This window comes from Nerophis lumbriciformis, linkage group LG36 (assembly GCF_033978685.3).
Source record: "Nerophis lumbriciformis linkage group LG36, RoL_Nlum_v2.1, whole genome shotgun sequence".
Classification (NCBI taxonomy): domain Eukaryota; kingdom Metazoa; phylum Chordata; class Actinopteri; order Syngnathiformes; family Syngnathidae; genus Nerophis; species Nerophis lumbriciformis.
The window spans coordinates 26,203,058-26,225,201 of NC_084583.2; the positions used below are offsets into that span (position 1 = coordinate 26,203,058).

Below are 22,144 nucleotides of genomic sequence, written 5' to 3' on the forward strand. Positions count from 1 at the left end.
GGTTTGCATGTATAAGTCTCCACACACTAAATATAACACCACCTGTTGGTTTGCATGTATAAGTCTCCACACACTAAATATACCACCACCTGTTGGTTTGCATGTATAAGTCTCCACACACTAAATATAACACCACCTGTTGGTTTGCATGTATAAGTCTCCACACACTAAATATAACACCACCTGTTGGTTTGCATGTATAAGTCTCCACACCCACACACTAAATATAACACCACCTGTTGGTTTGCATGTATAAGTCTCCACACATTAAATATAACACCACCTGTTGGTTTGCATGTATAAGTCTCCACACCCACACACTAAATATAACACCACCTGTTGGTTTGCATGTATAAGTCTCCACACACTAAATATAACACCACCTGTTGGTTTGCATGTATAAGTCTCCACACACTAAATATACCACCACCTGTTGGTTTGCATGTATAAGTCTCCACACACTAAATATAACACCACCTGTTGGTTTGCATGTATAAGTCTCCACACACTAAATATAACACCACCTGTTGGTTTGCATGTATAAGTCTCCACACCCACACACTAAATATAACACCACCTGTTGGTTTGCATGTATGAGTCTCCACACATTAAATATAACACCACCTGTTGGTTTGCATGTATAAGTCTCCACACACTAAATATAACACCACCTGTTGGTTTGCATGTATAAGTCTCCACACCCACACACTAAATATAACACCACCTGTTGGTTTGCATGTATAAGTCTCCACACATTAAATATAACACCACCTGTTGGTTTGCATGTATAAGTCTCCACACACTAAATATAACACCACCTGTTGGTTTGCATGTATGAGTCTCCACACACTAAATATAACACCACCTGTTGGTTTGCATGTATAAGTCTCCACACACTAAATATAACACCACCTGTTGGTTTGCATGTATAAGTCTCCACACACTAAATATAACACCACCTGTTGGTTTGCATGTATAAGTCTCCACACACTAAATATAACACCACCTGTTGGTTTGCATGTATAAGTCTCCACACACTAAATATAACACCACCTGTTGGTTTGCATGTATAAGTCTCCACACACTAAATATAACACCACCTGTTGGTTTGCATGTATAAGTCTCCACACACTAAATATAACACCACCTGTTGGTTTGCATGTATAAGTCTCCACACCCACACACTAAATATAACACCACCTGTTGGTTTGCATGTATAAGTCTCCACACATTAAATATAACACCACCTGTTGGTTTGCATGTATAAGTCTCCACACCCACACACTAAATATAACACCACCTGTTGGTTTGCATGTATAAGTCTCCACACACTAAATATAACACCACCTGTTGGTTTGCATGTATAAGTCTCCACACATTAAATATAACACCACCTGTTGGTTTGCATGTATAAGTCTCCACACCCACACACTAAATATAACACCACCTGTTGGTTTGCATGTATAAGTCTCCACACACTAAATATAACACCACCTGTTGGTTTGCATGTATAAGTCTCCACACATTAAATATAACACCACCTGTTGGTTTGCATGTATAAGTCTCCACACACTAAATATAACACCACCTGTTGGTTTGCATGTATAAGTCTCCACACACTAAATATAACACCACCTGTTGGTTTGCATGTATAAGTCTCCACACCCACACACTAAATATAACACCACCTGTTGGTTTGCATGTATAAGTCTCCACACCCACACACTAAATATAACACCACCTGTTGGTTTGCATGTATAAGTCTCCACACCCACACACTAAATATAACACCACCTGTTGGTTTGCATGTATAAGTCTCCACACCCACACACTAAATATAACACCACCTGTTGGTTTGCATGTATAAGTCTCCACACCCACACACTAAATATAACACCACCTGTTGGTTTGCATGTATAAGTCTCCACACCCACACACTAAATATAACACCACCTGTTGGTTTGCATGTATAAGTCTCCACACCCACACACTAAATATAACACCACCTGTTGGTTTGCATGTATAAGTCTCCACACACTAAATATAACACCACCTGTTGGTTTGCATGTATAAGTCTCCACACCCACACACTAAATATAACACCACCTGTTGGTTTGCATGTATAAGTCTCCACACACTAAATATAACACCACCTGTTGGTTTGCATGTATAAGTCTCCACACACTAAATATAACACCACCTGTTGGTTTGCATGTATAAGTCTCCACACACTAAATATAACACCACCTGTTGGTTTGCATGTATAAGTCTCCACACATTAAATATAACACCACCTGTTGGTTTGCATGTATAAGTCTCCACACCCACACACTAAATATAACACCACCTGTTGGTTTGCATGTATGAGTCTCCACACACTAAATATAACACCACCTGTTGGTTTGCATGTATAAGTCTCCACACACTAAATATAACACCACCTGTTGGTTTGCATGTATAAGTCTCCACACATTAAATATAACACCACCTGTTGGTTTGCATGTATAAGTCTCCACACACTAAATATAACACCACCTGTTGGTTTGCATGTATAAGTCTCCACACACTAAATATAACACCACCTGTTGGTTTGCATGTATAAGTCTCCACACACTAAATATAACACCACCTGTTGGTTTGCATGTATAAGTCTCCACACACTAAATATAACACCACCTGTTGGTTTGCATGTATAAGTCTCCACACATTAAATATAACACCACCTGTTGGTTTGCATGTATAAGTCTCCACACACTAAATATAACACCACCTGTTGGTTTGCATGTATAAGTCTCCACACACTAAATATAACACCACCTGTTGGTTTGCATGTATAAGTCTCCACACACTAAATATAACACCACCTGTTGGTTTGCATGTATAAGTCTCCACACACTAAATATAACACCACCTGTTGGTTTGCATGTATAAGTCTCCACACACTAAATATAACACCACCTGTTGGTTTGCATGTATAAGTCTCCACACATTAAATATAACACCACCTGTTGGTTTGCATGTATAAGTCTCCACACACTAAATATAACACCACCTGTTGGTTTGCATGTATAAGTCTCCACACACTAAATATAACACCACCTGTCTTTTCCAGATTGTTTCTTGCGGAGAGAAAAAAAAGAGCATCTTATATTTAGGTAAGTAAGGTAATTACATTTCTTCTGTTTTTATGGGATACCTGTGACTGACCATTTGTAAAACAGTGCATCCAGAAAGTACTTTTTTACACATTTTGTTATGTTACAGCCTATTTCTAAAATGGGATACATTAATTTTTGTCCTCAAAATTCTACAGACAATGGATGGATGGATGGATTTGAAAAAAAACACACAAAAAAACACATAATACAGCACAATGCCACAAACTTGGCATACCTATCTTTGGACACCTTCAACCATTCCTCTTTGCAGCACCTCTCAGGCTCCATCACGTTGGATGGGAAGGTTTTCATCCAGGATGTCTCTGTACATTGCTGCCTTCATATTTCCCTCTATCCTGACTAGTCTCCCAGTTGCTGTTGCTGAAGAGCATCCCCACAGCATGATGCTGCCACCACTGTAGGAATGGTATTGGCCTGGTGATGAGCGCCACCTGGTTTCCTCCAAACATGATGCTTTGCATTCACGCCAAAGATTTCAATGTTTGTCCCATCAGACCAGATCATTTAGTTTCTCGTGGTCTGAGAGTCTTTCAGGTGCATTTTGGCAAACTTTTGACTAAGAAATGGCTTCTGTCTGGCCACTCTACCACACAGGCCTGATTGGTGGATTGTCCTTCTGGAAGATTCTCCTCTCCACAGAGTGACCATGGTCTTGGTCACCTCCCTGACCAGACTAAGATGAATGTACAGAGACATCTAGGATGAAAACCTTCCCACCCAACCTGATGGAGCTTGAGAGGTGGTGCAAAGAGGAATGGTTGAAGGTGTGCCAAGTTAGTGGCATGGTGTTGAAAAAGACTTGAGGTGTAATTGCTCCCAAAGGTGCATCAAGACATGCTGTGAATACTTATCTACATTCTTTAGTTGACAATTGCTATCTAAAAAAAACGTTTTCACAATGTCATTAATGGGAATTGTTTGTAGAATTTTGAGGACAAAAATGAATGTATTTCATTTTGGAATACGGCTGTAACATCCATAAAATGTTAAAAAAGTCAAGCGCTGTGAATACTTTTAGATGCGATGTACATAAGCTAAATTGTGGAGTAGAGGTCTGCATTCCTAAAGGTTTACCCCGGTCATGAGCGCCATGCGTTCCTCCTGCGGGGAGTCCAGGTCGTAGCAGTCCAGAGCCATCTCCACCTCCCCCAGGAAAGGGTTGCGGCTCAGGCGGCCGTGGTGCCACACCGAGAGCAGCAAGGACCGAGTGAACAGCTGAGAGCGGCCAATGGAGTACTAAGAAGATGCAGACGAGTGAGATGTTTGCTATTCTCCATCATCGGGAGTGTTATATATGTTCTTCTCGGCAGTTTTGTCACGTCGCTTCATTCAAGCCGACTCAGGACCAGAGTCAACATTGACAAGAGCGACTGTCATCTGCAACGTCAACAGCCGTCCTAAAGTACTAGAAGTCTCCTGAACCAGTCACCTTGAATGTTTCATTGTAGACGGGGTCACAGGTGTGTCTCTTGATGGTGCTCTTCCTTTTGCTCATACGGGATTTGTCAGGGAGGAGGTAACATTTGACGTAACTGAAAAACAATCAATCAAATATTTGTTGACATGTGCGGCACAATAAATACAGGGGCAGCTTATGCTAAGCTAACATCACTAGAGAGTTAGCATAGAGTTGGGCTGTCCCACAGATACTTTTTTATTATCAGCAGAAGACTTAAAAACTGACAAGTTCACAGAGAAATGAAATCTGCAAGCAGCGCTCAATGGACCCTGAGACCCTGATCACCAGCCACCATCCAACATTCCCAAAGATTAGAGCATGTGGAAGGAAGTTGTGACGTCAATATCCACGTCACTTACATACCTTTAACCTCACATCAGTTAATATCAATATCCACGTCACTTACATACCTTTAACATCACATCAGTTAATATCAATATCCATGTCACTTACATACCTTTAACCTCACATCAGTTAATATCAATATCCATGTCACTTACATACCTTTAACCTCACATCAGTTAATATCAATATCCATGTCACTTACATACCTTTAACCTCACATCAGTTAATATCAATATCCACGTCACTTACATACCTTTAACCTCACATCAGTTAATATCAATATCCATGTCACTTACATACCTTTAACCTCACATCAGTTAATATCAATATCCACGTCACTTACATACCTTTAACCTCACATCAGTTAATATCAATATCCATGTCACTTACATACCTTTAACCTCACATCAGTTAATATCAATATCCATGTCACTTACATACCTTTAACCTCACATCAGTTAATATCAATATCCACGTCACTTACATACCTTTAACCTCACATCAGTTAATATCAATATCCATGTCATTTACATACCTTTAACCTCACATCAGTTAATATCAATATCCATGTCATTTACATACCTTTAACCTCACATCAGTTAATATCAATATCCACGTCACTTACATACCTTTAACCTCACATCAGTTAATATCAATATCCATGTCACTTACATACCTTTAACCTCACATCAGTTAATATCAATATCCATGTCACTTACATACCTTTAACCTCACATCAGTTAATATCAATATCCATGTCACTTACATACCTTTAACCTCACATCAGTTAATATCAATATCCATGTCACTTACATACCTTTAACCTCACATCAGTTAATATCAATATTCACGTCACTTACATACCTTTAACCTCACATCAGTTAATATCAATATCCATGTCACTTACATACCTTTAACCTCACATCAGTTAATATCAATATCCATGTCACTTACATACCTAACCCTGAACATGGTTTGTGTAGGAGGACAAACCTTCCTATTGGTTAGAAAGTCCACTGTTTATATTAAACAAGCTTCCCTGATGACAGTATTTGGCCAGCGCTGTTTTGTCCTACTCATTTTGGCAGTCGTTCAACTCACCTTAGTTCGTTTACATGTACAACTTTCTCCGACGCTGCCACAGAAAGACGTGTTTTATGTCACTCCTTTTTTGTCTCATTTTGTCCACCAAACCTTGTATGCTGTGCGTGAATGCCCAAAGGTGAGCTTTGTTGATGTTATTGACTTGTTTGAGTGCTAATCCATGCTAACATGCTATTTAGGCTAGCTGTATGTACATAATGCATCATTATGCCTCGTTTTTGGCTATATTTGAGATGTTCATGTTCATTTATATTTGCATGTCTCATGACACATTATCTGTATGTAATATTGGCTGCATTTCTGATAGTTGTGTGTGCGCCATGTTGTTCCAGACCACAGCAAACTAGCAAAGATTGTAACAAATCCATTAGAAGAAGACAGTTTCCTTTAACTTGGGCACACACATCTATCTATACCTATGGTCATTCTAAGTCAGTCATTTCCTGGAGTTATCTCATCCTCTGACAACTTTTACTAATGTTTCAACATTTCTGTCAACGAAGATTTGTGTCAGTCTGCGACAGTCATTTTGATAGTAGGCTAATATAACTTTACATCATGTGTTGTCTTCATTATAACACTTATATAAGACTTTTAAAGTCATTTTGATAGTAGGCTAATATAGACACTTACATCATGTGTTGCCTTCATTATAACACTTATATAAGACTTTTAAAGTCATTTTGATAGTAGGCTAATACAGACACTTACATCATGTGTTGCCTTCATTATAACACTTATATAAGACTTTTAAAGTCATTTTGATAGTAGGCTAATACAGACACTTACATCATGTGTTGCCTTCATTATAACACTTGTATAAGGAGTACATTTTTTTGCGGCTCCAGACAAAATGTTTTTATTTGTATTTTTTGTCCAATATGGCTCTTTCAACATTTTGGGTTGCCGACCTCTGCACTATCTAGTGGTTTCAGTAGTTTATTTGCCAAACAGATGAGAAAGAAGCGCTTTAAGGGGTGGAAGAGGTTTGAACCATCATAACCCAAGTGTGTGAACAAAAACAGCTTGTTTTTTCAATAAGATTGCTCAATCATTGCGCTTGTACAAGAAAATATGATATTTACGGATTGGATAGCTGCCGTATGGGATCACCACAGGCCAGCCCACGGCACTCCTTAATGAAGACCTGGAGGCTCTGGCTGGACTGGTCATAGGTCATAGAGAAGACCACCTCGCCGCTCACCTCCACGCTGTCATGGTCTCCTGACTCACTGTAGATGCTCATCAGGCTGCCGTGTGTGCTCTGCGGATTACGTTGACCTTTTACAAGGCAATTCCTGTTGTCCCTTAAAGTTGGACATTAAATATTGCCTAAAGGCATCAGCTCCTAACTAATCAGTCATCAAAAATATTGAATAAAAGAGGTATACCTTTGAGCTTTCAGAACTGGAAACCATTGTGCTTCTGTGGAAGTTAACCAAGCTGTCAATATCTTCGTCTTCATCTTCCTGTCAAATTGGAATAATTATAGATAGGAAACATGTGTTTAGCCACAGTAAGGACTTATATCCGGGGTGTCCAGAATTGTGGCCCACAGCTAATGCACATTCTACAATTATTATTAAACAAAAACAGACACAAGCGGAATAAAAGAGCAAACAGGTGAAATGTAAAATGTTTCAATGTTGACTCTAATAACAAAAAACTGTCATTGCTCACAAAATAATAATAAATCAAAATCAATGTTGGTATGACTTGTTGACCTATTCAACGCTCAGATGACTTCACATCAATATTCAATTTTGGAATATATTTTCTAGGTAAAATATTGCATGTTTTGTCATATACAGTATAAAACAAAACAAAAAAAGAGAATAAAACAAAAACGTGTACAAAAATAAAAACGAATAATCGACGGAAAGATCTGAAGGTGATATAAAGACTTAAGGGTTGTAAGTAAAAAAAAAAAATATTTGAAACTTTTATGAGTGGGCCCTTTTTGGATCCCCAATACTTTCAGTGGGATATTTTTTTTAACTGTCATTTAAAAAATAAGGAATTTAAATCAATGTTATGAATTATTGACCTATTTTAGGCTTCAATTACTTCACATCAAAGATTCCACTTTGGGGAAACATTGCATATTTTGTGTTTTTGCAATAAAAAAACTGGGTTTTAAAAAATCGGGCAAAAAAAAAGAAGAAGAAATGACTTTGTATTGGCAGATCAAAGTCTGGATCAAGTTCAGGTGTAAGTGTAAATATTTACACTTACACATAAACTTACATAACATAACACTTACACATAAACATAACACTTACACATAAACTTACACAAACTTACACATAAACACTTACATAAAAATGTATAAAAAATGAGTCCTATATAGGACTCATTTTTTATACATTTTTATGACTCAGACTCTTCCGGATCCGAGGGATCACACTTGTAGAGAGCCTTAAAATGTATATATTGTATTGGTTTGAAAAATGGAAACTTTTAAAATGCTTTGACTTTTCAGTATGCGACCACCCGCGGAAAAAGTTTGGACACCCCTGAGATGAATGTTTGGACTCACGTGCATGTCTAAAGCTGGTACAGAACGACTCCGGTTTCCAAACGGTACCTCCAATGTGTCTTGTCTGCCACGGAGATCCAGCGTGGATAGGTGTCCTGTCATCAACGTGTCCAGCATGAAGCATCCATTTTCATGTTGATCAGGACAAGAAGAAACTTACCGGGAGGATTCTGAACGCGTCTGACGCTCCTTTTGAAGATTTGCTCGACATCGAACGCAGGGCTCGGAGAGACCGGCTTTATTTCTGGCACCTGTAGTCAAATAACGGGGAGGAGATTCCGGAGCTAATTATAAGCAATACATCCATTGTTGTAACTTATGGGTTATATAGTTCATGTGTGATGATCATTCATAATTTGATTTAATTGCTGATAAAATTGATCTATTAATATTTACAGCTAAAAAGAGTTAAATGGGAATTGATTGATTTATACATGTATTTGATATTGATTATTTGAGAAACACTGACACTGAATTGATACTCAATAGCCTAACAAAGGGTTAACTAAAAGACTGCATGTTCCACAATGCATTGCGGCAAAACCGGATGTTAGAAAGACCGGGAGCAGGTGCTTTGTGGTTGTTGAGAATGAAGATTACGAGCCTACGGGTGATGAATGAATGACAGATAACAAGATATAAGGATTGTTTTGTACCGTTTGTATGCCCATTTTTTTCTTACATAAAGTACAACTTTATTACACATTTTCGACATCCTGTCCAATACTTTGATCGTAGTTAATCTGCATCCGTGTTATCCTCTCATTGTTGTATATGGCATGCAACATTACTGAATATCAGTTGCAATGAGACACTAACACAGGAGAACCAGGGTGTTTGTTGGCCAGAGCAAGGAGACACATTTGATCCAAGAGGAGACTGAGGGCAGCATTCAGAGCTAAAACCACAGCAAGAAGGTATGCTGTGTCTTTATTTTGGCCATTTCCTACTGTGTACGCTCAGATGTTACAAGGAGCGACCAGCTGGGGTCTAGACCATCACCCACGTAGGACTGCTTTGGCCATGGACAAGCGTTACTAGCAGAGGTGTGGACTCGAGTCACATGACTTGGACTCGAGTCAGACTCGAGTCATGAATTTGATGACTTTAGACTGGACTTGACAAAATGTAAAAAGACTTGCAACTCGACTTAGACTTTAACATCAATGACTTGTGACTTCACTTGGACTTGAGCCTTTTGAATTGACATGACTTGACATGACTTGCTACTTTCCCCAAAACCCAAAGATGAAAAAGTTATTCGGGAGCGCTCCGTATTTTTCATTGTGTACTTGTCTATCAGCGTTGCGTGTGTCAGCTGGTGTGCTCTCAGTACAACAGCCAATCAAATTAGATCTACTTTGTTTTCATCACACAGCATTCATCCAATCAAATTGCAGGACAACCAACGAAGAAGACATGTCCAAACCACACGCCAGTGAACAAAAAATGATACTTAAAATAATTTTGTTTGGGTATAAAAATGACGAGGTGGTCAACACAAAACGGTTTGCAGTATGCAACACATGCGGTTCCAAAATTACTGATGGAGAGGCAACAACTTCCAACTTCGTCCGGCATTTGAAGTTGCACAAAGAAGGGTAAGTTTTGAATGTAAGATAACGTTTATTGGCTAAGTAACGTGACTTTTATTTGCTGTGTAGTTAAATCAGTGAGGCTGTAAACTCACTGCTAACGTTATAACGTTATTGCAAACACGGGAATCTGTTGCAGTTCACTACCTTATTCATACTTTTTGTTCAGTGATTTTTTTTTAAGCAGGGTTACGTTAGTCAATATATCACACGTAACGCACGGCGGTCAGCAGCACCGCGTATTTTAGCCACCTAAAAAAAGACAAAAATAGTCAAATAAAGGTCAGTTAAAATGTATACTATATTATGAATATGTGTACCGTTTTAGCTAGCTTTCTGACATACTGTTGGTTGTTTACCTCAGTGGTCCCCAACCACTGGGCCACGGCCCGGTACTGGTCCGTGGATCGATTGGTATCGGGCCGCACAAGAAATAATTTTTTTTTTTTTTTTTTTTTTTTTTTAATTAAATCAACATAAAAAACACAAGATACACTTACAAGTAGTGCACCAACCCAAAACAACTCTCTCCCCCCTTTTGTTCTGGGCATTGAACATGAAGACTCTTCCTTCACTGTTCCGAGTGGCCATGAGAGTCTTGGCAGTGCCTGCCTCCAGTGCTCCAGTGGAGCGAGTTTTCAGCCATGGTGGCATCATACTACGCCCCCATCGTGCACAAATGACTGACAGACTCTTGGCTAATTTGGTCTTTTGCAAATGCAATGCAGCATAGGGCCCTGACATATAAAAAGTACAACTTTCTTGTTATGTTCACGTATATGTCATGTTTTTTCAATGTTAACACTTTTGTACAAATAAGTACATTTGCACTTTATTTTTCAATGTGTTTGTTCTGTAAAGGAATGAGTTAATGTTTAAAATGACTGGTTAATAGTGCTATTATAAAGTGCAATGTCAGCACAATTTTCTTTCCTGCAATTTAAAATGCACTTGTTTTAATAAATAAATACAGCGTTTGAAAAGCATACACAATCTGTGTTAATATATTAGTCTGTGGTTAAAAGGACTTGAAAGGACTCGAAACTCAAAATGCAGGACTTAGGACTTGACTTGAGACTTTCCAGTCTTGACTTTGGACTTGACTCGGGGCTTGCCTGTCTTGACTCGGGACTTGACTCGGACTTGAGGGCAAAGACTTGAGACTTACTTGTGACTTGCAAAACAATGACTTGGTCCCACCTCTGGTTACTAGCATGTCACCTAAGAATATGTTACTGGTCTACTGGCCTTTTGTTCAGGAGAGAACACACAGAAGAAATGAACACATTAAAAAGATGATTTGACAAAAACAGACTTTGAATCTCAGTCAAACTAAAATAATGATATTTGGTAACAGCAGAAGAGAAAGTCAAACAAATACAAATAGACGGAGAAAACATTGACAGAGTAACAAACCACATTTTGGTAGTAAAAAGATCAAATGAACTGCAAATCTCATATCAAAATAAAGTGGCAAACATATTTCAATAATAAACAAAGCAAAATATTTTCTGGACTAAAAGTAACTTCATATTCTCTACTGCTCGCTAGTGTTACCATATCTGAGTTATTGTGCAGAAATATGAGGATATATTTACAACAGTACACTACATACGATAATATTGTTACAAAAGAGGGCGGTTGGAATAATACATCATGTTGGCTATGAGGAATATTTATTTATGGAATCTAAATGACAAGATCGACGACTGCACTTTGAAGGACATCACAGCGCTCCGATCAACAACAGAGGAATTGGGAACCTGGCTGACAGTAGTGGATAAGTCGGGGCTTCCAGGCAAGTTTAAAGCCTGGATTTACCAACACGGCATCTTGCCAAGACTACTCTGGCCACTGCTGGTCTATGAAGTGCCAATGACCACTGTCGAGTGCTTCGAGAGGAATGTCAGCTGTTTCCTCCGGAAGTGGTTGGGTCTACCGCAAAGCCTCGACAGCACTGCCTTGTATGGGAGGAACAACAAACTAAAACTGCCATTCAAAGTTCCTCATACAGTCGGTGTACGATGTACTCCCAAGCCCTTCCAATCTCTTCCGCTGGGGCTTAGCCAAGACTCCATTGTGCTCTTTCTGCCAGAAAGCTGGATGGCTGGAGCACATCTTGAGCTGTGCTGCGGGTCATTGCAGAGGTCATCAGCACAGGGATCTCCACCAGCAAACACCAACAACCAACAGGGCAGTCCATCCCCTTTGTTAGAGCTGGGGAGAAGCCACAACAGCACCAGAGTCAAGCAGGGGGGCTGCTGGCTGAAGGTTGACCTAGGGAGACCGCTCAAGTTCCCACAAAACATTGCGGTGACCACACTCAGGCCAGGCATAGTCCTGGTGTTCGAAACAACGAGGTAAATGGTCCTGCTGGAGCTGACTGTGCCCCTGGGAAGACCGGATGGAGGACGCTTTCGAGAGGAGGAGGGCCAAGTATGAGGAGCTGGCAGGCAAATGCCGAAGCAGGGGATGGAGGACCCGATGTAACCCAATGGAGGTCGGGTGCAGAGGGTTTGTCGGCCAGTCTCATCAGGGCACTCAAGATGTTGGGAGTGAAGGGACTGCAGAACAGGAAAGCCATCAGACACATCACTGACGCAGCAGCAAAGGCATCAAGATGGCTGTGGATCAACTCTAGCTTCTTAGACACAAGCTGGGGCCTGATCAACCCCGGTTGGGTCACCTGGGCGAAGGTGTCTGTTGTGAGACCCGAGACACCCAATGAACCCAGGATACAACATTGATGTGTTTAAGTTGCACCAAGAGTGTTTGTTCCAACTAAGAGTCAACTATTTGGTGCATTTGCAAACAGCTAAAATGATGTACAAAGCAAACTATAACCTGCTACCTAACAATTCTTCTTAACAAAAGAAGCAAAATATGACTTTAGAAGAAAATCCAACTTAAAACATGTGTATGCACGTACAACACTTAAAACCTTTAGCATATCAGTATGCAGAATTACATGATGGAATGGATTGAGCAAAGTCGTCCAATAATGTACTAATATGATTCAGTTCAAAAGACGGTTTAAACTACAAGTGTTTACTAAGTACAAAGAAGAAAAAAGTTGATTAACATCTTCAACTTAATTGAAAATGATACATAATTCATCTCGCTATGAGAATCAGAATTGTTTGGAAGATTTATACAGAGAATTGTTGTATTTACAATTCACTATAGAATGTCAACTGTGTTACAAGAAAAGAACAGGAAGTGAACATGTGTAACGGAAATGAAGTGGAAAAGGGGTAGCATTAAATAAGCCTTGCTTCTTCCTACTCCTTTTCGGACATGTCAAGGAAAATGAGGATTTAAAAGTTATATGATGTTTTACATTGGAAATGAATGCATGTTCCAAATAAATTGATTCCATAACCATTAGGCCTGTCAAAAAATAAATAATTGGAAATTAATCGAAATTCTTATTTGTAAGGATTCTTAATCCATTAAAAATAATAATAATAATAATTTAAAAAATATAATATATACATTGTTTTCAATCTGTCCTGTCCAGCCACTCAGACAAATCATATAGTTGATGTAGATGATCTCCATCTGCGTACACATTTACTTTAGAAAAGAGAAGTGTGGCATACTTCTCTTGCTGCCTTATTTGTATTTGACTTTATTAAATGTTTTGGAAGCATTTTATTAAACAAAACCAGTTGTTTTTAAAGGGGAACTGCACTTTTTGGGGGAATGTTGCCTACCGCTCACAATCATTATGAGAGACACGAACATGTCTTTTATTTTAGGATTTTAAAACGATAAAAAAACGAAAATGTGACCTATGCGAGTCACTGATGTAGCCTTCAAAACGCTTCATCAACGTTTTATATACACACTGCAAGTCAGTTATTTCCCACCTAGGCCTTCAGTGTTGTCCGACTTCAATGATGACCTCTCCAAATACCATCATTGATGTCACCACATGACCATTGCTGGAGAAATACTATACAGAAACACATTTAAACACTACTCTGTATTGAAACTCATCAACAGTGTACAAAACAGGTTATTTTCTGGCGCATTTAAAAATCAATAAACCCACATCAGCAATTAAAACATATCTTATGTGGTATTGTCAAAATTAAAAATGGTAAAAAACATATTAAACGTGAAAAAATCGAATATTTGAACTCACAATTTGTAGCACCAATTCGACACCGTATAAGCCAATGGTACCGCTCGTAGTCGGCTGATTGGAGTGGAAATGGTGGGCATTTCCCCATTTCATCGCGGACATGGTCTCACAAGATGTAGTTTCTCTTTAAATATCCTTCTTGAAAATGGCCTTGCAAATATATGTGTTGTCTTGTCTCATCATAAAAGATGCAGACCAGGCGTGTTGGCTGACTTCTTGAAGTTTACGCCACAGCGTGCTCATCAATAACATACAGCTGCCGGCATAACTACGTTCAACAATCTAAACGGGGCTACAGCGCATGCTCTTCACTACTGTGGCATGCTGGGTAATGGAGTTCTTATGGTACCTAGCTCATAACATCACAATATATATATATCTGCCACCGAATCAACGTTTTGTTCTCTTCCTATGTGGGTCAACACTTCATGCTTTCTGCTAAGTTGCAACTTGTGATAGATACTCACTTTGGAGTGACAAGTGAGTATCCAATCACAGTCTCGTTAACATCAGGCTACTTAGAGAGACTACTGTCAACAACTTGTGATCTGATTGGCTATGGCAACTGTCTATCAACTGTGTGTGTTCTCAAATTCGTCCACTATCACAAGATGTGTAAATGTCACGTTCAACCTTAGGCCAGCTAGAAGGCCTTACTGACAACAACTCGTGATCTGATTGGCTATCGCAATAGTCTATCAACTGTTTGTGTCCATTCACTTACAGTGCATAGAAGCCTGCATTGTTGATGGGTCAAATGCAGAGAATAATTTCGCCACACCTACTGTGTGTGTGACAATCATGGGTACTTTAACTTAACAGACACCTTCATAAAAATATGTACTATGTATAATTTACACACTGGGGTGGGCAGAAGAAACGCTTCAAAGATACACTCAAAGCCTCACTGAAAGCGTTTGCCATCAACCCAGACACGTGGGAACAATCCGCAATAGATCCAGCCACTTGGCACTCTTCCATCCACAAAGGCGCCAAGATGTGCGAAGCAAACAGGACCACCACTGCAGAAAAGAAAAGGCAAGGCAAAAAGCCCGTGCTATCAACCCTCCTGGAGACGTCCCACTCGTCCCATGTCCCTTGTGAACCCCAACCTTCCGTGCCACGATCGACACGCACAGACAGAGCCAGTCCCAGAAACCCTCGGATGACTAGAGTTGTCCTCGTCGACCCGACGAACGAACAAAAGAAAAAAAAGGAAAAAAAAATTTGATTATGACTAGGGATGTCCGATAATTGCTTTTTGCCGATATCAGATATTCCGATATTGTCCAACTCTTTAATTACCGATACCGATATCAACCGATACCGATATCAACAGATATATGCAGACGTGGAATTAACACATTATTATGCCTAATTTGGACAACCAGGTATGGTGAAGACAAGGTACTTTTTAAAAAAAATTATAAAATAAGATAAATAAATTAAAAACATTTTCTTGAATAAAAAAAGAAAGTAAAACAATATAAAAACAGTTACATAGAAACTAGTAATGAATGAAAATGAGTCAAATGAAGTGTTAAAGGTTAGTACTATTAGTGGAGCAATCATGTGTGCTTACGGACTGTATCCCTTGCAGACTGTATTGATATATATTGATATATAATGTAGGAACCACAATATTAATAACAGAAAGAAACAACCCTTTTGTGTGAATGAGTGTAAATGGGGGAGGGAGGTTTTTTGGGTTGGTGCACTAATTGTAAGTGTATCTTGTGTTTTTTATGTTGATTTAATGAAAAACAAAAAAACAAAACGATACCGATAATAAAAAAAACAATATTGATAATTTCCGATATTACATTTTAACGCATTTATCGGCCGATTATCTGTCCGATTATCGGACATCCCTAATTATGATACACGCAGCCGCCATGCGTGTTATTACAACTACAGTACATACACTGTCTGGCTAGCTGTGTACAAACAAAACATGAAATAATACTTTACAGATACTGTAATATGTTTATGTTTTTCACTCAGTAGATTGGTGTTTTATCACAGTGTTGTTTATTACAAACTCAAAAGCGATTTGGGTGCTGTAAAGGCTAGCTACGGCAAGAGATAAGTTAGCTTTTACGGCTAATACCGAAGCATACCGATGTGTTAGTACGCTAGAAAAAAAGTTCCTCAGTGTTCACTCTTACAATAACAATGTCGCTACAGTTTGTTATTATACAGGTTTTTTACTGGTTAGAATGTAAAAAAAACCCAAAACCTTTGTCTTCTTTTAAAGGTTGTGAATGTTAGGCAAAATTCCAAAAAAGTGCAGCTCCCCTTTAAGTAATATAGAAATTTATCACAGCTGTTTTTTGGAGGAATGTAGTTAATCATAGAACTGGCACCTAATGTTATTGAAGAGTATTGATTTTGAATAAGAATCGTTTTGAATCGCGAAACAGATTCTGAATCGAATAGTCACCCCCAAGAATGGAATGGTGTGGTGCCCAAAGAATCCTGATAAGCACACCCATACTTACTTGCATCTCTACACCGTGTACAGAATGGCTCTTGATGTCCTCTTGGACCGCACCCGAGTCAGGCTGGTCGCAAACATCTGGCTCTGATATGAAACGTTCTGGAATGTCTGCTCATATAAAAGTCAGCATGTGTTCCAAACAAGCTCTCTGGACAGTGTGAGAAAGCCTCTAACAGGACAAAAAAGGCTTACTGTGAGATTGTGGAAGGTTTTTGACGCTCTTCTTAAAGAGTTTGTCGACATCAAACTCTAGGCTTGGACTGGCTTGCCTTATTTCTGGGACCTATAGAGACAATACAGATAAAGGATGATCAGAAATGAGTAGACAGAGAGGACTACATGACAACATGGAACATACAATGTTGGCTTCGGAACTGGAGCTGTGAATGCTGACAGCGTCTGGAATGACTTGGAGTGTCAGACTGGAAACACTGGATCCTGCTGGGCTGGATGTACGTGGGGTGGTCTGTCTACTGTTCAAGTTCAAGTAAGAGCAGCAGTGTCAAGTCCAATCACATATACAATCTGATCTAGTAGGGCTGGGCGACAACTAATATCCCGCTATTTGTAACTTATATATATCAGTATTTTCAACAAAAAATGTTTAGTTTAAACTCAACTCCACATTATTGTCACTAAAAGTTTTCTGAACATTACTTTTAAAAAGTAATTATAGTCACTCCTTACGCAATGAATTACCAGGGAATGTAATTGTGTTACTTCAAATAAATGAGAGCGGAAGAAGGCCAGTTGAGGGAAGAACAGGGCAACTACACTTTCTTTTGGAAAGGAAAAGCAGCAGATCAACCCAGAACACACGGGGGAGGATTCGCCATTATATATGAACTACTTGGTCAACTGACAGAACAGCCCGTGGGTTTAAATGAAAGACTTATGACTCTGAAAATCAGCCTAAAACACAACCAACATGCTACTCTCATAAGTGCATATGCCCCAACTCTAGGTGCTGAAGAAGAAACTAAGGAGGCTTTCTATGCGGAGTTAGATGAGCTCATCTCTACAACACAACACGATAAACTTATTATTCTTGGTGATATCAATGCATAAGTTGGAAAAGATCACAATATATGGGAGGGTGTAATTGGACATAATGGTGTAGGTAAAGCCAATGCAAATGGGGCCTCACTTATGACCAAATGTGCGGAACACAGTTTGATAATCACCAACACCATCTTTCGACAAAGGAATTCCATCAAAGTGTCCTGGCAACACCCAAGTTCAAAGCACTGGCACTTGATTGACTACATTATAGTGAGGAAGAGGGACCAACAAGATGTGCTTCATACCAGAGCTGTAACTGGTGCAGATGAGTGCTGGTCAGATCATAGATTAATTGCATCAGTTATGAGGCTGAAACTAAAGGCTCGAAGAAAATGTCACAACAAACCACAGCAAAAAATACAATGTGTAATGTCTAAAGGAAGATGAGCGAGCATGCCATGGAACTAGAAAGAAACAATACCCAACAAATCCCCTACAAACATCACAGAACACTGAGAGCAAATAAAGGTAGCAATCGGAAAAGCATGTGTTTACTCAATTGGGTACAAATCCGGGAAACATGAGGACTGGTTTGATCTAAACAACACGGAACTGCAACAGCTCATGAATAGAAAAAGGGAAGCTTTCATACAACTTAAGATTGACCCTAACTCCATTTTAAAGAAAAATCAGTATCAAGAAATCAAAAGTGATGTACAACGAACGGTGCGAGGCATGAAAAATAAATGGTGGCAGTCAAAGGCTGAAGAAACACAACTCTTAGCTGATAACAACAATTGCAAGGCATTCTTTACAGCGACAAAAGAGATGCATGGACCATCTATACAAGGTCAGGTGCCCCTCAAGAGCAAAGACGGGGTTACCATTCTGAAGACCAACAAAGATATCAATGAGCGGTGGCGAGAGCACTTTGAAGAACTACTGAACCAACAAACTGTCTATAATAGGGATGTCCTCAATGCCATACCCCAACAGACCATCAAAATGGACCTAGGAGACTTACCAACCCTGGAAGAAATGAAGAAATCCATCTCACGAATGAAAGCTGGCAAAGCGGCAGGCCCGGACGGAACTCCAATTGAAATATTTAAGTATGGTGGAAACAAACTACAAGAACATCTATATCAAATTATACTAAACATTTGGAGCGAGGAAGAAATACCACCAGAGCTAAAGAATGCCAACATTGTGAAGATATACAAAAGAAAGGGTGATAGAGCAGAATGTGGCAATTACAGAGGCGTATCACGACTCAGTACTGCCGCTAAGGACCTGTCAGGAATCCTCAACACAAGACTTCAGACCATTGCTGAGGACATACTCCCAGAATGTCAATCAGGTTTTAGACCAAACAGAGGAACAACTGACATGATATTCTCAGTGAGACAACTCCAAGAAAAATGCATTGAACAAAATAAACCCCTCTATATGGTGTTTATTGACCTCACAAAAGCATTTGACACGGTCTCCAGGGAACTACTGTGGGAAGCACTGGCAAGATCAGGATGTCCTCCAAAATTCACCAGTATGACAACAATATGACAGCTACAGTACTTGGGAATGGCCATGATTCTGCTCCTTTTGAAGTAAAAACTGGAGTAAACCAGGGATGCCTGAAAGCCCCGACACTGTTCTCCGTCTTTATCTATGTTGTGATCCACATTGCATATTCACGAATACCAGCTGAGCTATTTCAAATTGCATTTCGGCTAGATAGAAAAATATTCAACCTGAGGAAGCTGCAAGCCAGAACAAAAGTTTCAAGGTCCACTGGTAGAATTTCAATATGCCGATGAGAATGCAATAGCAGCCCAGAGTGCAGAAGATTTGCAAGTAATACTGGATGCAACACACAACTTGGACTTAAAATAAATGCAAAGAAAACACAAGTACTCTACCAACCATCGCCAAAGAACGTCATCCTGCAACCACCAGCAATAAAGATAGAAGAAGTGGCTTTTGAAAATGTAGAAAGCTTCACATACCTTGGTAGTATAATGTCTTCAAATGCTAACATTGATGCAGAAGTCAATCACAGAATCAGGCAAGCTGCTGCAGCCTTTGGAAAGCTTAAGACTTGAGTGTTCCAAAATCATGACTTCAGACTAGATACAAAAGTCAAAGTGTTCAGAGCAACAACTTTGCTATATGGTTCAGAGGCATGGACAGCATATCAAAGACATATCACAGCACTTGAAAGGTTTCAACAGCGATGTCTACGCCAGATGATGAATATTAGGTGGCAAGATATGAGAACAAACATCAGTGTACCTGAACAGGCCATGCTTCCAGTGTTGAGAGTACAATTGTTAAATACCAACTACGATGGGCAGGGCATGTCATACGGATGAATGACGACAGACTGCCAAAACAGATGTTGTACTGTCAGCTAAATGAAGGGAAAAGAAATGTTGGTGGGCAGAGAAACCACTACAAGGATTGCTTAAAGAAGACATTGAAACAATGTGAAATAGATACTACATTGTGGGAAGACCTAGCAAAAGACAGAATAAGATGGAGAGCTGCAGTCAGTGAAGGAGTGACAAAGTATGAGGAGAAAAGAACATCTATGATACTTGAAAAAAAGGAGGAGGAGACTGGAAAGAAGAGTCATGCCAAAATGTATTTTACCACCTGGTCTGATGTGTCCCATATGCGGCAGAGACTTCAAAGCTCATATTGTCTTGTACAGTCACTACAGAGCACAACATTCTTAGGGACCATGGACTTGACTATCTTCAAGAAGAGGAGCCAGCAAGCAATCAGTATTTAACAAAAAGTGTTTAGTTTAAACTCAACACCACATTACTGTCACTAAAAGTGTTCTGAACATTACTTTTAAAAAGTAATTATAGTGACTCCTTACGCAATAAATGACCAGGGAATGTAATTGTGTGACTTCAAATAAATGTCATAGGCAGTTGAGAGAAGTTTATGAGAGCCATGTGTGTGTGTGTGTTCCTTTAGAAGTCGGTGTGTGTTGCCAAGCGACATGTGACATCAGTGAGGGTTTCAGCTAAATGGTTGTTAGCTTTTGCAGTTAGCCAGCTCTAACAGGTGTTCTGTTGAATCTTTTCACCGGCTTGTGTTACCGCTGGTTAATAAGGAGGAGCTAAGGTGAGGGAACATCAGGTGAATGTGGTAAGACCATTCCCACGCGCTGGATCTTTCCTAGCTACGGTGCCTGCTAGGCACATCAAAAAATACCGTTATGGCGGTATTGTCTCAAATAGATATGTCTTTCTAAAATATACCCTCCAATAGCGATATAGCGCCCAGCCCTATGATTTAGTCATCAGTTCACCTGGGCAGGTCAGGGGTGACTCGTCTGGACTCTGTGCCAGTTCTGCTGCTGCCCAGGCTGCCTTTTTCTGCAGACTCTGTGTCACTGTGCGGCGGCTTTGACGTGTCTTCATCCACTTCTATTTCAAAAGACTTCATGGAGCCTGAATTCTTACTGGGAGGACTATGAGAGAACATTCAAATTATCTTTGGGAAATGGAAACACAATAAGCAAAAACATGAGGGGGAAAAAATGATGGCACACCGTTTGCTAGTGGTTTGGATTCTCTGTCTAGGGATGGGGATTGGGATGAGGGCAGGAGTGGGAGCGGGTGCAACCAAAGTGGGGTTACGGGCGGGAACAGGAACCGATGCAGCTCGGCTCAAATCTTCACTTGGTAGCGTCGACGAAGCTCGGCTTAAATCTTCACTTGGTAGCGTCGGCGCAGCTCGGCTTAAATCTTCACTTGGTAGCGTCGACGCAGCTCGGCTTAAATCTTCACTTGGTAGCGTCGGCGCAGCTCGGCTTAAATCTTCACTTGGTAGCGTCGACGCAGCTCGGCTTAAATCTTCACTTGGTAGCGTCGGCGCAGCCCGGCTTAAATCTTCACTTGGTAGCGTCGACGCAGCTCGGCTTAAATCTTCACTTGGTAGCGTCGACGCAGTTCGGCTCAAATCTTCACTTGGTAGCGTTGATGCATCCATCCATCCATTTTCTACCGCTTGTCCCTTTTGGGGTCGCGGGGGGTCGCTGGAGCCTATCTCAGCTGCATTCGAGTGGTAGGCGCTTAAATCTTCACTTGGTAGCGTCGACGCAGCTTGGCTCAAATCTTCATTTTTCAGCAGGACGTCTCCAATTGTCTCATACTTCTTTGCTTTATGGAGAAAAAGAGTCAAGAGCATTACGTTTTGAAGTTACTTCCTCTTTTACTTTGTAACAAAGACAACAATCCAGTCAGTCTTGGCAC

The 22,144-nt window shown here is 39.9% G+C and overlaps 1 protein-coding gene across 2 annotated transcripts in view; it reads right to left on the bottom strand.

The window, feature by feature from the left end:
• sytl4 (synaptotagmin-like 4) overlaps positions 1–22,144 on the bottom strand; it is a 45,170-nt gene that overhangs the window by 10,827 nt on the left and 12,199 nt on the right. For both annotated transcript variants that reach the window (XM_061930068.2, XM_061930069.2), the window contains exons 5-15: positions 21,442–22,051; positions 21,199–21,360; positions 17,230–17,344; positions 17,064–17,154; positions 16,873–16,979; positions 8,787–8,877; positions 8,627–8,721; positions 7,479–7,556; positions 7,173–7,351; positions 4,609–4,711; positions 4,254–4,415 (exon numbers count right to left, since the gene is read on the bottom strand). In XM_061930068.2, coding sequence (XP_061786052.1) covers positions 4,254–4,415; positions 4,609–4,711; positions 7,173–7,351; positions 7,479–7,556; positions 8,627–8,721; positions 8,787–8,877; positions 16,873–16,979; positions 17,064–17,154; positions 17,230–17,344; positions 21,199–21,360; positions 21,442–22,051 — 1,793 coding nt within the window. The remainder of the gene's footprint in view (positions 1–4,253; positions 4,416–4,608; positions 4,712–7,172; positions 7,352–7,478; positions 7,557–8,626; positions 8,722–8,786; positions 8,878–16,872; positions 16,980–17,063; positions 17,155–17,229; positions 17,345–21,198; positions 21,361–21,441; positions 22,052–22,144) is intronic.